This window comes from Falco peregrinus, chromosome 8 (genome assembly GCF_023634155.1).
Source record: "Falco peregrinus isolate bFalPer1 chromosome 8, bFalPer1.pri, whole genome shotgun sequence".
In the NCBI taxonomy this organism is placed as follows: Eukaryota; Metazoa; Chordata; class Aves; order Falconiformes; family Falconidae; genus Falco; species Falco peregrinus.
The window spans coordinates 24836158-24855716 of record NC_073728.1 but is presented as its reverse complement, the minus strand read 5'-3'; the positions used below and the strand labels follow the sequence as shown (position 1 = coordinate 24855716).

Sequence of the window (19559 nt, the reverse complement as noted above, 5' to 3'; positions counted from 1 at the left end):
AATTTTTGATTGTGAGTTAAAAATGTTGTGGGGTTTTTTTACCTCTATTATGTATAGGCAAAGCTGGCAATATCTCTTATTTTTTGACTGATGTTTTCTATTAAGAGACTCATAATTCTGCCTAACTCTTACCATTTGGGTTGATATTCTCAGAAGTGTAGTTTGTCTTTTACTGAGGTTTAGATAATTTCAACTTAATATGGTTCAGCTGTTTCTTAGAACGAGGGTATGAGAAAGTACACTATTGAGGAGTGTTTTTAAGGCATGCTAAAATCTGGCTATCTTGACTTGGAAAAGTGATAGCATCCCCCTCCCTTCCTCCCTCCCCCAAGCTGGGACAAGGAATTGAGATTTGATAAGATGGCTTTTGTGGGAGGATGTGCTTTTTGCTGTTTCTGTGAAAAAGAAAACTGCTCAAATCTGGCCAAATTATAAGCCTTTAAAAAAATGCAGTTTGCACATGCTCAATAAAAATTCCTGAAACTTGAAATTCCTGAAGACTGTGTGAATATAGCATGGCTCATCCATGCAGGGAGAAATGGTGCATCACCATCATCACTGTGCCATAGCAGCTTACGCAATGTCTCAGGTCAGTATGTGCCCAAACAGGTCTGAAAAACAAAAACCTCTCGGGTACATTCCGAATGGTATGGCAGTTGGCTTTCTGGCATTCTTTGTGGAGTTTTTGGTTCCTTTAGTTTTGCTTTTGTTTTGTTTTGCTTTGCTTTTGCTTTTGCTTTTGCTTTGCTTTTGCTTTGCTTTTGCTTTGCTTTTGCTTTGCTTTTGCTTTGCTTTTGCTTTGCTTTTGTTTTGCTTTTGTTTTGCTTTTGCTTTGCTTTTGCTTTGCTTTTGCTTTGCTTTTGCTTTGCTTTTGCTTTGCTTTTGCTTTGCTTTTGCTTTGCTTTTGCTTTGCTTTTGCTTTGCTTTTGCTTTGCTTTTGCTTTGCTTTTGCTTTGCTTTTGCTTTGCTTTTGCTTTGCTTTTGTTTTGCTTTTGTTTTGCTTTTGTTTTGCTTTTGTTTTGCTTTTGTTTTGCTTTTGTTTTGCTTTCGTTTTGCTTTCGTTTTGCTTTCGTTTTGCTTTCGTTTTGCTTTCGTTTTGCTTTCGTTTTGCTTTCGTTTTGCTTTCGTTTTGCTTTCGTTTTGCTTTCGTTTTGCTTTCGTTTTGCTTTCGTTTTGCTTTCGTTTTGCTTTCGTTTTGCTTTCGTTTTGCTTTCGTTTTGCTTTCGTTTTGCTTTCGTTTTGCTTTCGTTTTGCTTTCGTTTTGCTTTTGTTTTGCTTTTGTTTTGCTTTTGTTTTGCTGTTCCTGCTTTTGTGAAGAAAGTGCAATAGGGAAAAGAAAACAGCCTGGGATAAAGTGTCTGGTGAAGTAAACTGGGGAAGAAAAAAGGAAAAAAAGAAGTGTTTCATCCTCATCCACAGGAGATAAAACTGAAGAGATCGCTCCATGATCAGCTTTTTGTGTGCTAAAGGAAGCATAGCTCAGTTGTTGAAAAACAAAGCTCAGAGTGTATCAGAGAGGCAGTGTAATAGTGCACGTGCCCGATAGGCTCAACCAGCTTCCATTCAGGTTGATTCATGGTTGATTCACATCTGCTTTGAAGTCTTACTTTGAAGCCTGGCTTCACCAAACTTCAAGAGTTCTTCACTTGAATCTTAGCAGTGCTATTTTAAAGTAACTATTTTCTTTGTGTGTAACATATTAAGCAGTTACAAGCAGAATGTTTCCAGGAGTATGACTATACAGAATGTAATTTAGCATCTCGGCACATCTGCAATAGAAATACCTAGGGAGACAAATCTGTATTAAAATTGAAAGGAACATAAGAAGTATGACTAACCAAATAATTAAACTTGACTTAATAGGATTTTCATTCTTAATCTGGTGGCTCAACCAGAGATCAGATGAGTCCTTTACCACTGTTGGACTAGTATAGGCTCGTGGTTCTAACCGAGGTAGTCTTTTTCTGTGCTCCTGAACTTCTGCAGTTTTTGCCTTTAGAATAACAAGTCAGATTCTTAGGATATTCAGGATCTCTTAGGCAGTGCGTGAATGTCAGCATAGATGAACCTACAGCTCATTTTGATGCAAACTTTTTAAAATTCCTCTTTCAGCTTTTTGACAGGATAAAGTTATTCTGGATGCCTGCAAAGCATCAGCCAGATTTTATTTATCTGAGGCATGTTCCTCTTAGAAAGGTCCATCTCTTCACTGTAATTCAGCTGAGTTGTCTTGTGCTTCTGTGGATTATAAAGGTTTCAAGAGCTGCCATTGTCTTTCCTATGATGGTATGAATTTTTTTTTTTATTTCCTCTAAAATTTAATCTCTTTTCACTTGTGGATAATTATTACTGAAGGAAAAAAATTAATTGTGGGCAGGTAGTTACAATATAGCTTTGATTCAGTGTTCAAGGACAATTCATACTATATTAAGTAAGGAAAAATTTTACATAGACCTCTGGTTTGAGTCTAGGTTGCATTCTGTTTATATGTGTGGATAGCCCAATTGTATATTGTCTTAGGGAAAATTCTTTAAAAAATATTAAAATAAATATTTTATGTTTTTATTTAAGGAGTAGTGCATAATCCTTTTACAGAAAGAACATTCATTCATTAAGGAAGATTTTTCATTGTACCGAGGAGCTTGACTGATCTGTGTCTTGCTGGAAATAAAAGAAGAATCTGTTCTGCTGCTTAAGTGATCTCACTCATTATTTCACTACCTGAAAAGATACCTCAGTGATTGTTAAATGCTTCAAGCTGTACTTATCTGGACAAAGGAAAACCGGCTGTTGGCCTACCCAAATTAAAGGCTAAAGTTCTAGCTTTAAACTGTAGTCACTTTTGATTCCTCTACAAGCATATTTGTCAGTCTTACTTGCTTCAATTAATTAAGCAGAAAATAACTTCCTGAATTAATTGAATTTATATCTTTACAGGTTCTAGCTTTGGTATTTGTCCGAAAACTCATGGATTTCTTTTTTACTAAGCGGGAGCTCAGCTGGTTAGATGATTTGATGCCTGAGAGCAAGAAAAAGAAACTGGAAGATGCTGAGAAAGAGGTGGGTCATGGTTTCAGGGTTTTTTTTGGTGTGTAGCACTTTATCAGTTTTTCCTTTAGACATTTAGAGAAAATTCTGTAAACAAGGCATATTCCATGCAACAGACAGCCTTGTTAACAGTATGCAAAGTGTAATATTGTTGTATTTTATGTAAGTCCTTTTAAGGTTACGAATCTAATAGGCTTGGGGGGAATGTCTATGAAGATTCTTATGCTGTCATACTGTCATGTAACATAGTATCTGCAGTGCTCTTGGGGATTGTTCCAGAGACCCACTCAGATGGTGATGATGTGCAGGGATGAGCCTGTCTGTAGGAAGGCCCACAGATGCCGGGGGCACTTTGATGCTGCGTTGGGCCTGGTCTCATCCCTGCTGGAGATGCTGAAGAGAGCAGTGCAGAATTTAAGGGGCATGGCATGTCCCAGCTATATATGGGCCATACATGGGTCACATGCCATCACCCTGTGCCCTCTCCGCTCAGCAGTGTCCTAAACCTGTGCAGTATCCCTATTACACACTGGGCTGGCATTTTCCTTCTGCTACTGCAGAAACAATTTACTTCCACTTTCTAATGAGAAGGTCAGTGACACTGCTCACCCCTGTTAACCAAATCCTCAGACTTCTACTTACAGCCTGTGGCATTACCACCCAGTTGATTGTTTTGGATCTGGGTTCCTTGTCTCCTTTCAAAGAACATGCATTTCAGATCATTTCTAATAAACTTGATACAGGACAGATTCTTACACATTTCCACTCAAAACGTTCCTGTATTTTGACAGCGAAACACTGATCTTTCTGATTGTAGCTTTCTAACCAGTTTTGCATCTATTTGATAGTGGTTTTATCCAATCTCTGCTTCATGAATTGCTTGTTGAATTACATATAAAACTGTGGGAATACAAAGTAACTTTATGTGTAAGGGACTGAGGTCTTTGTCCTTTGTCCCTGGTATCAGCCACCTGATCAGTGTCAGGTGTTATGGAACCTCAGCACTGGGCCCAAATAAATGAGGGACAAGTCTTGACGGAGAAACACTAACTGCAGGAGCAGCAGGTAGCATATGTTGGTGCCGGGTTATTTTCAATGGCAGTTGTGTGCCCTCCATCAGCACTTTTGAATAGTAGTGTGGTGTGAGGCTGTGGCGGCACTGGGAGGTGAAGGTGCAGGTAATGCCATGTGGGTTTGGTAGGCTGTGGTCACTTTTAGGCAGGAGTGCTCTGAGACAGTTGTGCATATGACCTTTAAGATGCCCTGAAGACCTTTGCAGAAAAGTCCAGGACCTGTGAGACATAACCTTTTGGTGGTACAAGGGTACTGCAAAAACTAGGAAATGTGAATGGATAAATCAGCAATTTATCCTTGGGGATGCCCTGAGATGCAATCTGAGACCAGTGAAATGGTGTGTGTGAGGATTCTCATTGGTAAGTCTATTTGCAGAAGTAGGACATGAGCTAACAATTTGAACATGTAACTATGAAAACTAGATTTCTCTGTCTTTAGGATTCATATGTGACCTTTGACAACTCACTGCCTCGTCTGTAACCTGGAGAACTGTAACTTTGCTTTCCTTGACACGTTCAACTTATTTCATAGAATAAGTTTGGGGGAAAAGGTTTTACTTAGGTGATAAATATCATGGTGATTATTTTCTATTTATTATGTGCCTGTAAAACTACCAGGCTGAAATCAAAATACGTGAGTCATTGTTTTTCCCCTTGAATCAAAGCAGACAACTGGAGAGTCATTTCAGCACAGTATCTGTTGTCATCACAACTCAGAGTAACCAAAAGTAACCAAGGTAGCTCTCTTCTTGTGGGTCTGGTTATTGGAAAGAATTCCTTGTTATCCTTATGTTTTGGTTATATGTCACTTTCCTTCCCATGCTTGATAGGATGGCATCAGAAAACAAAAATGGGAAAATCTACTGGTGTTACCTTATTTCATTCACTGTCTGTTTTGAGAGGTTATTTTTACATATTTTGGCATTTCTAAATATTTGGAGCTATTATTAAAACTGTTCAACTGTCAAAAACTTATGAAGCTGTGAAGCCTGGAAATGACAAAATTAACTAGTAATAAAACTTCTGACATGTAGCCTGAGGAATTAATTGGAGAGTTGCTATCACACGGCTTTTAAAAATAGAAGTATTCTACCCACAAGAATATTCAGAAATACAGTTGACAAGATCTGAAACTTATTTGATTGGATCCTAATTTCATCACTTAAGTTGTTTTTATATTTTTAGGCCATGTTTTTCCAAGGCTTTGTACATTTATAGCAGATATTATATATGCCTTCTCCTCACAGACCTCTTTTGGAAGCCACTTTGATGTTAATCAATTAAGTCTTTCTGAGACTGGAATGAACAAAGTGACTTCACCCAATTGGAGGAAAAAATGTTGTGACTTTTAAAATAGTTGTAATAGTAAAACATTTAAGAAGCAAATTGCTGTGCAGAGAGGATTCAAATTCTACTGTTTTGGAAAATTGTACTGGCTCTTCTAGCTAGTACCATCTCACCAGTGTGTGTGATGCATATGGGGTTTTGGTTCACCTGCCAGAAAATGGTAAGCCCTCTTTTTGGGAGAGCCAGCTCACACTTTCAAACAGGCACCAGGGTAAACTGTTACAAAGCCATCTAATAAAGGGAGGAAAGATGTGGAGGTCTTGGTGTGCCCGTTACGCTCACATACGCACAGTGCATCAGTTTAGGGCAGGATTTGATGGTTACATTCATGTGAAGGCATGTTAACCTCCTGGCTGTGGCTTTCCTTACCTAACAGGGGTGTGAACCTTGAGAATCCTCCTGCGGAGCCTTGCAATGATGTCTGAAAGACAGAGACTTGTTTTTCTTTGTTCAAGCAGGACATGGTGCTCGAGGGGTGTTGTTTCATTCTCCCCTCCCCTTAAGATAGAATTTCAAAATTTGTAACTATTTCACAAGAAGATTTTTGATAGATATATCTCTTAGTTCACTTCCTGCTACTCTCAAAAGGTGTTTCCCTGTTCAAGCTAAAACTAATTTTGGTGTCTTGTTTCCCTACCTTTCACTGCAATAAAACTTTATCAGTATTAAAAGTATATGTGCAAACTTAAATTTTACTTCTTTAGTTTTTGTGTATTAACATTGCAATATATATATCCTGTTATGCATGATATTTTAAATTCACCATACAGCTGCTCACTCAGTGTTACTAATTTTACGTCTTTATTGTTACAGGTGTCTCCTTTATTTGACACTGAAAAATACCATTAAGTGAAGATACTTCTTTTAAAATAGAAGGTTTTAAATGTTAAATTAAAAGTTTGTTGAAAAGTATCTTCAGAAATTCAAATAAATACTTAAAGAAAATGGAAAGAGGACCAAAGCACATAAATTTCACTTTTCACAACACCATATCCTGTCTCATGTCTAAATGCTTTCCTTCTAGGAAGAACAAAGTATGTTAGCAATGGAAGAGGAAGGGACTGTTCAGTTACCACTAGAAGGACATTACAGGTAAAATATACCTTTCCTCTTTTAGGTGAGTTGCAATTAAACAAATACACATGCCACAATATTTATTCTTAATGCTTGGAGGATGTTTGGTAGTAGGGTACAGATAGATGAACTGAACCATATACTGCAGCATTTAACAAGCTCAGCCCTTTTCTAGTTTTTTGATGTGATCTCACAGCCCATAGGAAAAGGACACCCAAGGGACAAGCTGAAGTTTTCCCTTGGGCAAGCCTGCAGGATCAGGCTGTTCATAATGAACCTTTGCTTCTGACATGCACAGTGCAAAAGGAAGACGTAGAGCAGGTCAAATCCTTCACCCTGATGCTAGCAGGGACCCAAGAAAGGTTTTGAACACACCCCAGGAAAACTAGATTCTTACAGTATTACATTTTAAAACATTCTGATTAAGATCCTATCTGTGTGACATAGTAAGTGGATCAGAAGCTGTCCAGGGTAGGTGAGGCATAATGCAGGGCTGGCACGACTTAAAAACCCCATGTAAACCTATGTTTATAGATAGTAATAATGCATGTGGCCGGCCCATAAGGACTTACTTTCATTTACAGTTTTCAGAAAGGAAGTTCTTAATCAAGATTTGAAATACCTGGTGATAGTATTAATTTGAGTTCATAGGAACACTATCTTAGAGTGGCATCCTTATATTTTTAACATGGTTACCCTTATGTCTCCTAAGGCAAGTAACTGTCTCTGAAAAATCCCAGCCTATTTCTTATTTTGATTCATCACACTTCTAATGGTCTGTTCTTTTCATCTTCTGTCCATACCTTTTTTGTTCTATTTTATATTAGCAATACTTAGCTTAATTTATCTTGAGGTATGATCTCTATTATCTATAGCGTGTTTACTTAAGTAGAGTTGTGTGGATAATATCTGACCTCCTGTACTGTAAGAGTCACAGTCCTACAGCTAAAAAGAAGAGTCAAGACATTGGTTGATAAAGCGGTGCCCCAAAACACTGTGAAAACAAGTTTACTGAGGGCTTGCTGAATGTCAAGCCATATGTAAACCATGAGGTCAGGAATAATGTATAGGCAGGCCCTTAAAACTTTTAAGACTTTATTTTTCTTAAGTGTATGAATACATATTTGGAGCAGTCCAGGCAAAGCAAAGGGCATAATGGCTACAAAATGCTGCTTAAAGCTACCGATTAGCTTGTTTAATTGGGGTGTTTTTATTAGAACTCTTAAATCTTTGACTTTGTCAAGGCTTTTGATTGCTTTTAAAATTGTTTTAAAAGCAGGTGGAGTTTCAGAGCATTAAGCACCCTGAGAACTGTTAGAGCTCTTAGGACTCTTGTTTAGTCCAATGATGTCACTGGCATGTTGTGAGATCTTGGGCGATACTTAAGTTCACAGTTCCTCATTTTTCTCTGTCTGTTAGTTGGAAGTGACACAATATATTTTATTGATGTTACTCTGATTAATTGCTGTTGGAGGAGGAAAATACTAAAGTGCTAAGACATTTTAAGAGACTAACATTTCTTAACATTGCACTTATTGTCATCATATCCATTTTCATGGACTTTTGTAGAGTTAATAAGTGACAAAGACTGATCGCTCATTGTTTTACTGCGCATTTACTTTTATTCTTGCCTAGAGATGACCCATCTGTGATAAACATTTCTGATGAAATGGCAAAAACTGCTGTGTGGAAGACATTGTTGATATCCTCAGACAATGCAAAAGATAAGGAGTCAAGCTTTCCTTCTAAAAGGTTTGAATTCTTTTATATACTTTATATATTGGTGTTGTCAAACCAGTATTAGAATATTTTGCTAAGGATTACAAAGATTTCTAACATCTTGCAGTTTTATTTCTTGAAATTTCCTTTTATTTATGTCCAGTCACAGTATTTGGAGCTCAAAACACAAATTCAGAAAAAAAAACCCCACTGCAAATATTTGCATGCTAGTTAGCTATGCTACCATGGAAAGTAAAGTTCAGCATGCCTGATGCTTGTGTAATGAACCACCACCCTACCCCTGGATATTGCACAACAGCTGTTGTGTTTGTTCTGCTTGCTTTTGTTCTTTCCTCTTGAAAAAGAAGTAGTCATCACTACTCTGGAAATACCTATATGAAGAACCCAGTACTCTGAATGCAATCTACTAATATTTGGAGTGAATATAATTTTCAGATTGCATCACTTCTTTTCATTTTTCTGTCTACTTCACTTGTACTCAAAACAGTTAAATACTTCTAAATTTTAGTCCAGACAAATGTAAAATGAAGCAACAAAGTTTTATGTGTGCTAAAGAGTTGTTATGGGAATAAGAAAATGTTAAATACAAGCACAGTGTGATTGCAAGAGGAATTTTCCTGTTTCCATAAATTTTAAATTTAACTATTTTCAACTTAATTGTTTCATATCACATTCTGTCATAAGCTCCTCTTCCCCAATCACTCTAGAACCTGATTCCCCAAAGGTAAGACCCTGTCCCTCAATTTTTCCCTTGATTGTATCTTCCAATTCAAAGTGGTGCCACCTAGGAACCCAAATGACTTGACTCTGCGTAGTCTTTTGGGAAACAATGAAAAAAAATTGCAGGTAGGAATAAAATCCTTAGTATTAAAATTTGGAATTTATTGTGTATTAAAAATAGAAATTGTAGATGTAGTATATATAAATGTTAAACTGAATTTATTCCTAGAATTCTTTTTCATTAATTCTTTGACATTTTCAAAACCTAAAATTATATTCTGCCCATTTCTAAATCTAGTTTTATAACAAGCTCCATGTTTGAAACAGCTAGTTGTTGTTTTATGGTGAAAAGATGCAGTTAGAGAAAAAATGTAGTGAAATACATTTTTTTATTTTATCCCCTCAAAATGGCATGCTGCCTTTCAGTGCTGTTTCTTTCCCTAAACAGCATAAACAAGATGAACAGCTCATGACCAGAGAATCTTCATTTCAGACACCCATGGAGCAGCCCACTAATGTGATCACTTTAATGCTATTTCACTCACAGTCAAAATAGCAGTGTAGTTCTTATTTGCCTTCCAACCTACACATGGGCTGAAAAGTGTCACTGTCGTAGTGAAATCAGTGTGGTGCATGGCAGAAGGATGTACAGTCGGGTTTTCTTACCTTATGTGCCTACTGCTGTCCAGCCTGTGAAAGCCTGGAGAAAGAGAAGCAGCAGATATGGTACATTCACAGCCACTGCATACGGGGTGTGCAGTAGTTGTCATTTTTCTGATGGATGTTGCTTTCTTTAATCGTATGACAGATTATGCTAATGTTTACTGTTTTAACCTGAAATTTTCAAAGATCCATTGAGCAAAGAGCATCCGCATAGACTGTGGCTCAGACAGCATTGGTAAAAGATGATTCTGCCTTTCCCCTGCAGTAAAATAGAAACGCATTTATGAGAAGGTCATTTTCAATCTGTTCTTGTATCTTTGCTCATGAAAACAAAAACTCTGGCGAAAAGGCACTAAGGGATCACGGGTTTTACCAATTCAGGTAGGAGTGTCCTGTTGTAAAGGAACAACTCCTTAAAGAATCTGAAATTGTGCTTTTTCATGTGCTTTAGCTTGTCTCAGTTTCTCAGACAGAAGTAGATTCAAAGAACTTTAAACCTGGAAGGCTTGCTTTCTGAGAAGCAAAACCATAGACAACATTAATCTTAAATCACATTAAAGACATAGTTAAACATTACATTCCTAAAGATATGTATCATTACATGAAGATACAATTCAATCCTAGGTAAGTACTGAGAAAAAAGAAAGCTTGGAATGGTAGCAGTTGTAAGGATAATTTTTGCAAATGATCAAGGTCACCAGTATTACATTAGTCAGCTCCCTTCAGTGAAGGGTACCTTACCATAGGGGTGGGTGGGTGGGAGGGAAATCACTTCGTTTTGAAATTAATTTTACTGATGCCTTTAGAAGTTCAACTAGAGAAGTGTTTAGTACTCCTTTTCCTGTTGTCAGGTCTACTTTCTTATACTAATATCCCAAAATATTATTAAATGGGACAATTAAATTATGATACTGTACTATTATTTCATGTAGTGCCTTTTATGTAAGGCAATGATCAATTAACAGCATAGGGTGATTTTTGGAATGTATAAAATCTGGAAGTTCGTTTTACTAATTAAATCCTGAAATGACTTGGCAATCAAATACTGGCCAATAATAAACTAAGATCATCTCCAAAGAGAGTTTTGGCAGGAAAGGTTTATACAAATGACTTCTCAGCCTGATGCATAGATAATATCTGTCATAAGCTCTGCCCTGCCCCTGGCTCTGTGAAGTAGCACAGTGCATGACAGTTGTTCCATCCCAGACTCATAACAGCATTCAAGCATCTAAAGAGGGGACTTACTATAAATGGGATTTACTTAGTCAACTGTTGCCTAACCATAGAGGCCCCTGAACTTTACAGTTTTCCAACCTTTATTTTTCATTATTAAAATTCTTAGGGTCCTCAAGGTCTGCTTCTGAGCCTCTCTTGGGAGAATTTAACACCAAGGCACCTGTCTGAAACATAGCTCTCTTTGGTACATGTGATTAAATATTCCTGTCTTTGCTTACAATGTGTTAAGCCCTTCAGACAGCAATTTCAAGATCTGACCATGTATAGAATGTAGTCAGAGCTGGTCTTTTAAAGTACTGGAGAAAGAGGCATCTACTACTTTGTAGATGGTGTGAGTTCCTTACTTTACCTGAAAATATGCAAGTCCTGCATCCCAAACCTTCCTTCTCAGGCTCGTTAAGACTACTCCCTTGGCAGGGAGGAAGAGAGCTCCCAAGTCCCATACAGATCCACCGGTTAATATGTTGTACCGCTAAAAGACTGGACTTGTCCTTCCCCCGGCCAAATTGCTCAAGGCATTAAAGCCTACATCTGCAGGAGGTACTCAGAGATTTGAATCCTGAATAGAAGCAAGACTTTCCTGGTTATCACAGAGGCACCTAAAACATGGAAATACTATAGACTGTAAAGCGCACGACACATCCTCAGTGTTTGCTTTTACTAAGCACAGGTAACTCTCTGTCTGCTGTGCTGCTGCACTTTAAGTTCACTTCCCCCCACCCTTCCCCCTGCCCCCAGAATTTGTTTGCATACCCTTTGTGTGCAGAAAATGTAACATACCCAATTCTATCACTGTTCTACAGAAGGTGACAGATTCGGCAGTTGAAGCAGCAGAAGTTGGTATTCTTTAGCTATTTCCATTAACACCTCTGGAAGCTGCCATAGGCATAGAAGTAAGCTTTGGCTGCACTGAATTGTATCCTTAAAGCAATTTTTATGTGAAGAAAAATGTCAGATGATTGTAAAATTGTGCATGAATCACCTTAAGAATTTGAGAATTGATCTTGCTTTCTTTAAGCCTTGTGTAACTCAGCCTATTTCTCATTCATTCTAGTTAAGGAATTATTCCCATGAAACCTGGTAGGTTATGTGCTTGATACAGGTTTGTTCTCAGAACCATCTTTTTTTAAATACCCTGCCACTCTTTGTTGAAGGCTTGATTTGCCTGTGTTGTGGAAGCCTCTTTGCATTTTTGTATTGTGATACAAACTCATTGCAAGAACATGACTTTTTATTTATTTACACTGTTATAAATTAGGACCCTTTTCACAAAAAAAAATAATAATCATCTGCTTTGCACATATATTACTTTCTGTAGGCAAATCAACCATGTTTTAACTGGAAAAAAGTGAATCCAAATTAGAACTCTGAAGCAGAGTTCTTAGTGATAATGGCTTTTGTATGATCTTTCAAGCTTTTTTTTTTTTTAAAAAAAATTACTTCCTTAAAATGTATACACGAGGAAGTATGTATTAAGCTGGAAGTGGGGAATACTGTCACTCCCCGCCCCTGCAGCCTTCTCCTGCTCTCTCCAGTCAAGACTGAAAGCCAAATATTACAGTTGGAAATTGGCTTGCACAGCTCTAGTTCGGAAACATTCCTTCTAAATGTACATCAAGCAACAGACTACATTTTAAAGACAAGAAATATGTGCTGCGACCACTTGTTTGTGCCATTTAAGAAAATGCTGGTATTGTCTGAGAACTCTATCGTTACCATTATTTAATCAATTAACAGTTGTATTTGCCAAAAAGATGAAAAAGTGGGTATCTTTGCTTGCATGCTGGCTGACTTGTGTGTCTGTACATCTTATGTTTTCTTTGTCCTTCGTCACTAAAATGCTGTCTGATGTCTTCTGCACCATTCAGCACAGAAACTTTCACTTGCTTTCCAGTTTGTGCTATGCAGCATGAAAAATTGTTAAAATATCAGTGCAGTGTTGGTTTGCAGGTAGATCATTAATATATATGATTGTGCTACTGTAACTATTTTTCCTTCTTTTCCTAGTGCTGAAATCAGAAAAGAGAAGAAAGCTGACTCAGGGAAAGGTGTTGACCGGGAGACTTGTCTATGATGTGTACTTCAATTAATTTTTTTACAAATGAATGAAAGGAGTGCCACAACCACTAAATATAAATGATTTGAGCTTGTAACTTTTGTCTTTCATCTCAAACTAGCACAGGTAATGTAGTGCAATATTAGTCTCATTTCATCAATGTCTACATTGTCTAGTATCTGTGTGAAAGTCTGCAGTAGCCAATGCAAAAAATCTTCATGTTCTTTGCTGATATTGGCCATTTATCAGTATTCGTATCATAAATTTAACAAACAAATTTTCTTTCAAATTCAATTTTCCTGTTAATAGGTTTGTACTGTATTTTGCTACTTTTTCTGTGTGAAAATACTTAACAATCTTCATTCATGATGAACTTGAAAACACTTGTTCCAATTATTATTATTTTTTTTAAATCACCTGAGTAAATGACTTCAGGAGACCCAAACTGACAAGCAAACATTAAAGAAGTTTTTAAAGTAACAACTGATCTGACCCTGTGAACAAACTAACAAGGATAATCCTTTCCTTCTGAAGCTGTCCCTTTGAAGTCATGGATTACTCTTGCCGTGAGGATTGCAGGGTCAGATTCTGTATTTGTGAGATTTTCCTTGATTTAATACAGTGTATTTAATATTCAAATTTGTATGTAACTGGAACATAGTCATATATGTATATATATATATATATAAAAATACAAAAATATATATTAAAACGTTCTCTCACCTTAGCTGAAAAACAAAATTACACCCCTTGATGTGAAACATGGGTACAGTATTTCTTAAGATGCAATCTGTGATTACAGTATCTTGTATTGTATGAATGTTGCTGTGGTAGGCTAAATTGCATTATGTCATTAATCCATCCATTATTTTATAATAGGAAAAAGTTTGTAGATACTAATTATACCCCACATACAGTTATATTATCTGCCCAATGATTTTCCTCTTTATTGCCTAAAATACAGCCACATAAAGGGCATATTTGTATTGTCCTCTCTCTACTAACAACTGTAAACTTCTTCATTTCGGAGACTGTGTATCATACTTAAATGGGTATCCTGCTGTTGATTTTGCTACAGCTCTTCACTATTCCATCAAGTGCATAGTGATTAAAAGATGAAAACAACATTGCTAAGTAAAATGTGGCTTTAGAGCCATTACAAAGACATTTTTCATAATGGATATTGTTACTGCCTGATCCTTCAGCAGGTTCTTTTGTGTAAAACAAAGACTGCAAGAATAACATTAAATTAATAGAAATGTCAAACAAAAGTTTTATTGTTATTTGGAATTCACTAATTTTTATTTCTTTTTAAAGATAATTTTTTAAATTATTAAATGAAAGCTAACTCTTATTATTACACTATTACTTTGAATCCTACAAATACAAATTACAGTCTTTTAATATTTATAACAACTCATCTACAGGGCTCTTACATTCCCCAGCTTCCCAAAACGTGATAATCTTTCCATAGACCTTACATAAACAACTTTTCACATCCAGTACATTTAAAGTATCCTTCTAAGTGTCTGTGTGCGTGTGAGTGTGTGTATGTTTTACTACTTTAGCCATACATGATAATTGCATTTTGCTGCAAACTAATAGGGTCACTGTTCTAAATTGGACTTGGCATTATTGAAGCCCATTAAAAGGCCATTTTTATGGAGAGAAAAAACCCAAACCTAATGGTTACAAAGAAGGATTTACATTTAATTCAATGTTTGTATTTGTAAATTTAGGAAAAAAAATGCTGATGCATTAAAGTCAAATGCTTTGTTTTGTGTACTTGATGATGAAATGTAAGATTCCAATTGTTTTAAGGTTAGTATAGAAGTTCAGTACTTCTGTTTGTCCCGAAAGCAGCCTGGTGGCGTTTTAATATGTTGCCGACTTTGTTACAGATAACATATACAATCAAAATGTATTAGTTTCACTTGACCAACTCTTAGAATATTAAGAAATCAGTGTATTCAATGGCATTCTGTATTTCTGTTCAGTATTTCAGAGTGGTTTTATTTTAAAACGGTCACTCTGTTCTTGTGTGAATTTAAATGCTATTCCAATGTTAATCTTAACATTCTGAAATCACACACAATATAAAGCAAATGTAGTGCTATATTTACTTCTAATTTCATATTCCTGGTCAAAATTACTCAATTTCTTGGATGTAATTTATTACAAAAGTTTATGTGTACATGTGAATAGACTATTGTGTTTTTCACAATTGAGAAATGTTATGTGAAAATAAATATTTATCCTAACTAATTTTCAATTTTATTTTTACACCGCAAAACCCAGAAAAAGTATGCAATGTGGTACAGTATTTTAAATGTCTACCTGAAACTTGAATGTGCTTCACAGATTAATGAGTTGCAGAGCCCAGTCCTGCTCCATTTCCAAGTGGAATCTCAATGAAACATGCAATGCTGTCAGTGCTGGCTTGCTGTACGTAGCTGATGGTGGTGTACTTGGTCTGACTAACAGTAAGTGGGCTGTCAGAGATGGTGCGTAACTGACCTGTTCCAGGAAGAGATTGGGAATTAAATTCTGATTTATTGGTCATGAGTAGGTTCCTCTTGCTCCTGGGAGAGGTGATGTGGGCCAAGCAGCAGTAGCTGGGTTTTTTTTACAGATCAATAGGGAAGGTCATACAATTTAAAATTCTGCAGTGCTACAATACTTAAAGTGTCTTAATAGCCAAATAGCGGCTTGGCCTACTGCTCTTCTCAGGACCCTAAATTTCTGCTACTGAAAAACTTGCAGGCCTTAAAGCCTAACACTACTGCCAAAACCCAACCCAGGATGCTGTTGGCTGCCTTGGCCACCTGGGCACACTGCTGGCTCATGTTCAGCCAGCTGTCAACCAGCACCCCCAGGTCCCTTTCCACCAGGCAGCTCTTCAGCCGCTCTTCCCCAAGCCCATAGCATTGCGTGGGGTTGTTGTGACCCAAGTGCAGGACCCGGTACTTCTCCTTGTTGAACCTCACACACCTGGCCACAGCCCAGCCTGTGCACAGCTCTTGGTAGAGGATTTACCTGTGCTCATGCATTTCAAGTAAGTTATCAGTTCCTGGAGGCAGCTCTATCTATCGTCCTATTGTCTGCATTATTTTTGGAACCGAAGGAGATCTAACAGAGAGAAAATTAGACTAAATTGATGTTTAGTAGAGGACGTTTCTGTAGTAATAAAACTTGCTTTGTCATAAAAGTTGCATCATGCTCTATTAACAGCATTATCTTAGAAGCTGCCTTCCAGACAAAGAAGTCTAATATAATTAACATTATACTTTGTTATGCCTTGCAGATAAGACAGTGAAAACAGGACTAGGTATTAAGAATACAGAAAAGTTCCCCAGTGAAATGCTAACATCAGTAAGGTAGATCAGACACAAAGAACTGCAGCTTTACTTAATGAAAGACTTGCCCAATCCCTATAATTTTTAGTTTTAAATAAAAAGTTGTTGGGTTTTGTTAATGCTTCTCTGATTACACGAAGGGAATTCCTGCAGTTCTTAAATAAATACAAGAGCCTGGTTAATGTAGTTTTTGGATTACAGTAATACTTTTGTCTCTATGACAGTGTGAGTGATAACATTTAAAAAAAACCCAACTGCCACTATTTGCCCTTTGCATACACAAGCCATCCAGAAATTTACAATGATAATTTTCTTCTATAACCTATCTGCATAGCTATGACTTACCTTTATGCTGATTTATGTTTCTTTCCCTTGAGTCAAAAGAATCAGAGACATGGATACTATAAGCTCTTGGAGACAACTGACAGCCTGTATCCTACAAAACTTTTAACAGTGGTGCCAGCCTACATCAGAACCACTCATACATTGACCCCAATATTACATTTGTAATACCTGTCTTCAATTTTTTCCCCAAAAAAACTTATTGTGTGAGTCAAGGAGCTTTTGGTTAGTCTATGAAGCCAAAATCTTACCTTCCACTTCAGGCCCCCTTCTTTTTCTCCTTTCAGGACAAGCTGCAGAGTCCTGACATTCTCCCCCATGCTTTATCTGTCTGTATGAGTACATTTACATTCATACCTAACTGTCACTAATAACCCACAATACATACATAATCACGTGCTGGCATGTAATATCACGAAGCTAAGTATTAGATAATCATGTCACACTCCATTACACATACCATTAAAACCAGAAATTTCACTGTAAGTCTCTCTTAAAATTAATGGATTTTTGTAAAATTCTAGGAGACCATTCTTTGAGCAACATTTTCAATGATAAGGACTACACCTCCTTTCATAACTTAATGCCTTTATTATTTTAAAGCAGCACAGTTTGTAGTACAAGTGAGTTGCATTTTTTCTATCTATGTGAAATTAAGAAAACTAATCTTATCTTCAGATGGAGAAGCCTACCTGGAGTGCTCAAGATAAAGCAGAAGTTTACTGGTTGGCTACAAGGAAAAGCAGGTTTTCTAAATAGCATGTTCACATGAAAGTTACAGTCCAGCCCTTGCTTTAAGTAATGGCTAGTTTGCATTGTAATGTAGTTATGTCAAGAGTGCAAGGAATATACCCTCTTCAGCAGCAAATAGTTAGCTTCTGGAAAAAAATATAATTTTTGTCCCATGGAGAAACAATGGTGGGCTGCTACAGCTTCCAGATAAGATTTTACCAGTGCAGATTCCTACAGTAGGCGCCTTTTTGATTATAAAGTAAGCCCCAATCACAGAAGTACAATAGGAAAAAAAGACATTCAGTGCTGTTGGTTTGAATAGGTCTCATTCAAAATCTTTGGTGAAAGCTGGTTACATGTGCTCCTTGCAAAACTTACACAATTGTAATCTAGGAGATTGCAGCAAAAAATAACTCAAGAAACCGCAGTAAACAAAGCATTTCATTCTGCACAGAAAATATTAACATTGCAATATTCCTGATATTGTTTCTAAAATAATTGATCAAGCATTAGGTAATTTCTGCAAAATCTGTTTATGAATTGTATCAGTATTTTCACAGAAATGATCACAGGGTTAGTTTTATTTTCTATTAGAAACACTATTATTTTTATTCCTCAACTGATCTCTACACTGGCTTTTCTGACAATTTCATCATTTATTATCCTAATTAGAAACTGGACTGTTTCTCTTTTAGACTGAAATATCAAAAGGTCCTGATTCAAGCAAGTACCGCGCTATCTAGAATTCTGCAATATACTTACGTTCTGGTGTTGTTAAGACCTGATTAAACACAATCAATAAAAATGCAATAGTTGCTTGGCAACAGAAGTCATTATAAAGATTAGCATTTCATTGTGTACACAGGTATCCCAAGAGCTGACCCTTATCTGATCTTGATTCATAGAAGTTTACACAGGCTCAGTGTCCATTAGCTAGAGAGTTTTGTGGAGAAGTACCATCGCTAACCCTCAAAACGCTGGTGCTAGGGCAGTGAGAAACACTGCTTGATGAAATGGCTCATATGGGTATAAATATGCTTATGTGCTTGCCCGGTGATGGCATGGTCTTTGTCAGTATACCACTGTGGGAAAGAAAAATACAGAGAATGTTAGTTCCAGCTACATCTGAATGGTAGAAACCAAACATGATAGACATAGAAACATGTGCAGGCATTTACAGTTACCCCAGTATGGAGGCAAAGACATAATGGTGGTAGGAAGCTGCTATGATACTTGTGTCCCTGCTTTGTGTGGGATACACCATCTATTCATGCTAAAAGTACAAAATGAGTACATGGCTTCTCCACACGGAGGGCAGGTGCAGCTCCTCAGTTCAGAGTGGTGCCTGACCTGTGCACCCTGTAAGCCCCGCAAGTTTGGCTGAAGGACAACCACGCACTGGTGCACTTGGCCTCCTTCTATGCTTCATCCTTTTCAGCACTACTGCTTGTTCATGATACGCTTGAGTGGCCATGCACAGCATAAGAAAGAGCAAAGAACTACTTGTCTTACAAGGTAATAGAGAAACACCAAACATGATGGACAGGTTATCTTGGACTTAGCTGAAGTTAACCTTTCCTTATATCCTATCTGTAAGATACAATTCATTGGACTTTGGGTATATGCAGAAATTGGGATTAGTTGGTTGTCTGAGAACACAAAAAAATTAACACAATGAAAGATTAGCTGAACAGAATGAAATAAGAGGAGTTGCTTTACATTTTTTCTTGTACACAAGATACATGGGTGCTTTACATTAAGATTTCAGTTACTGCACATGAAATACAAGTATGTGAGCTTTCATTTAAGATGGCAATTGATTTATACCTAACAACAGGGAGCTTTTGCTATTATTCTCATAATACAAATCCATTATGTATGACGATAAACAAAACCGAACCATACCATTGCTTGAAAATCCACTTCAGCATCAACAAGAGCTTTGGAAATCTGCGCTGCTTGCTGGAAGTGAACATTATCTGAAAAGTGGAAGAAAAGAGGAAAAAGGTAAACAAAAAATTGCTTCTGTACTACTCTGGGGGAAAAGCAAAGCAACTAACACAGTAGACTCCCCAACACTTCTGACTGAAACACAAATTAGCTGCAGAAAGCAGTATTATTTTATTGATGTAAATGTAACAGCCTTGCCCCTTCATGCTTTTGTTTTGTCAG

At 37.0% G+C, this 19559-nt stretch overlaps 2 protein-coding genes across 8 annotated transcripts in view; one reads left to right on the top strand and one right to left on the bottom strand.

The window, feature by feature from the left end:
• Positions 1 to 15222, top strand: part of SLC4A10 (solute carrier family 4 member 10) — a 161989-nt gene extending 146767 nt beyond the window's left edge. For 5 of the 7 annotated variants that reach the window (XM_055811993.1, XM_055811994.1, XM_027782357.2 and 2 more), the window contains 5 exons: positions 2113 to 2286; positions 2938 to 3060; positions 6493 to 6560; positions 8178 to 8294; positions 12909 to 15222. In XM_055811993.1, coding sequence (XP_055667968.1) covers positions 2113 to 2286; positions 2938 to 3060; positions 6493 to 6560; positions 8178 to 8294; positions 12909 to 12975 — 549 coding nt within the window. In that variant the 3' untranslated portion in view covers positions 12976 to 15222. Of the gene's footprint in view, positions 1 to 2112; positions 2287 to 2937; positions 3061 to 6492; positions 6561 to 8177; positions 8295 to 11704; positions 11795 to 11955; positions 11982 to 12908 lie in introns of all 7 variants that reach the window. The other 2 variants (XR_008748402.1, XM_027782359.2) reach the window with 2 other exon arrangements.
• A 2004-nt stretch (positions 15223 to 17226) lies between these two features.
• The window catches only part of DPP4 (dipeptidyl peptidase 4), a 41058-nt gene continuing 38725 nt past the window's right edge, over positions 17227 to 19559 (bottom strand). The window contains exons 25-26 of the mRNA XM_055811996.1: positions 19293 to 19366; positions 17227 to 18469 (exon numbers count right to left, since the gene is read on the bottom strand). Of these exons, the coding sequence (XP_055667971.1) occupies positions 18371 to 18469; positions 19293 to 19366 (173 nt within the window). The 3' untranslated portion in view covers positions 17227 to 18370. The remainder of the gene's footprint in view (positions 18470 to 19292; positions 19367 to 19559) is intronic.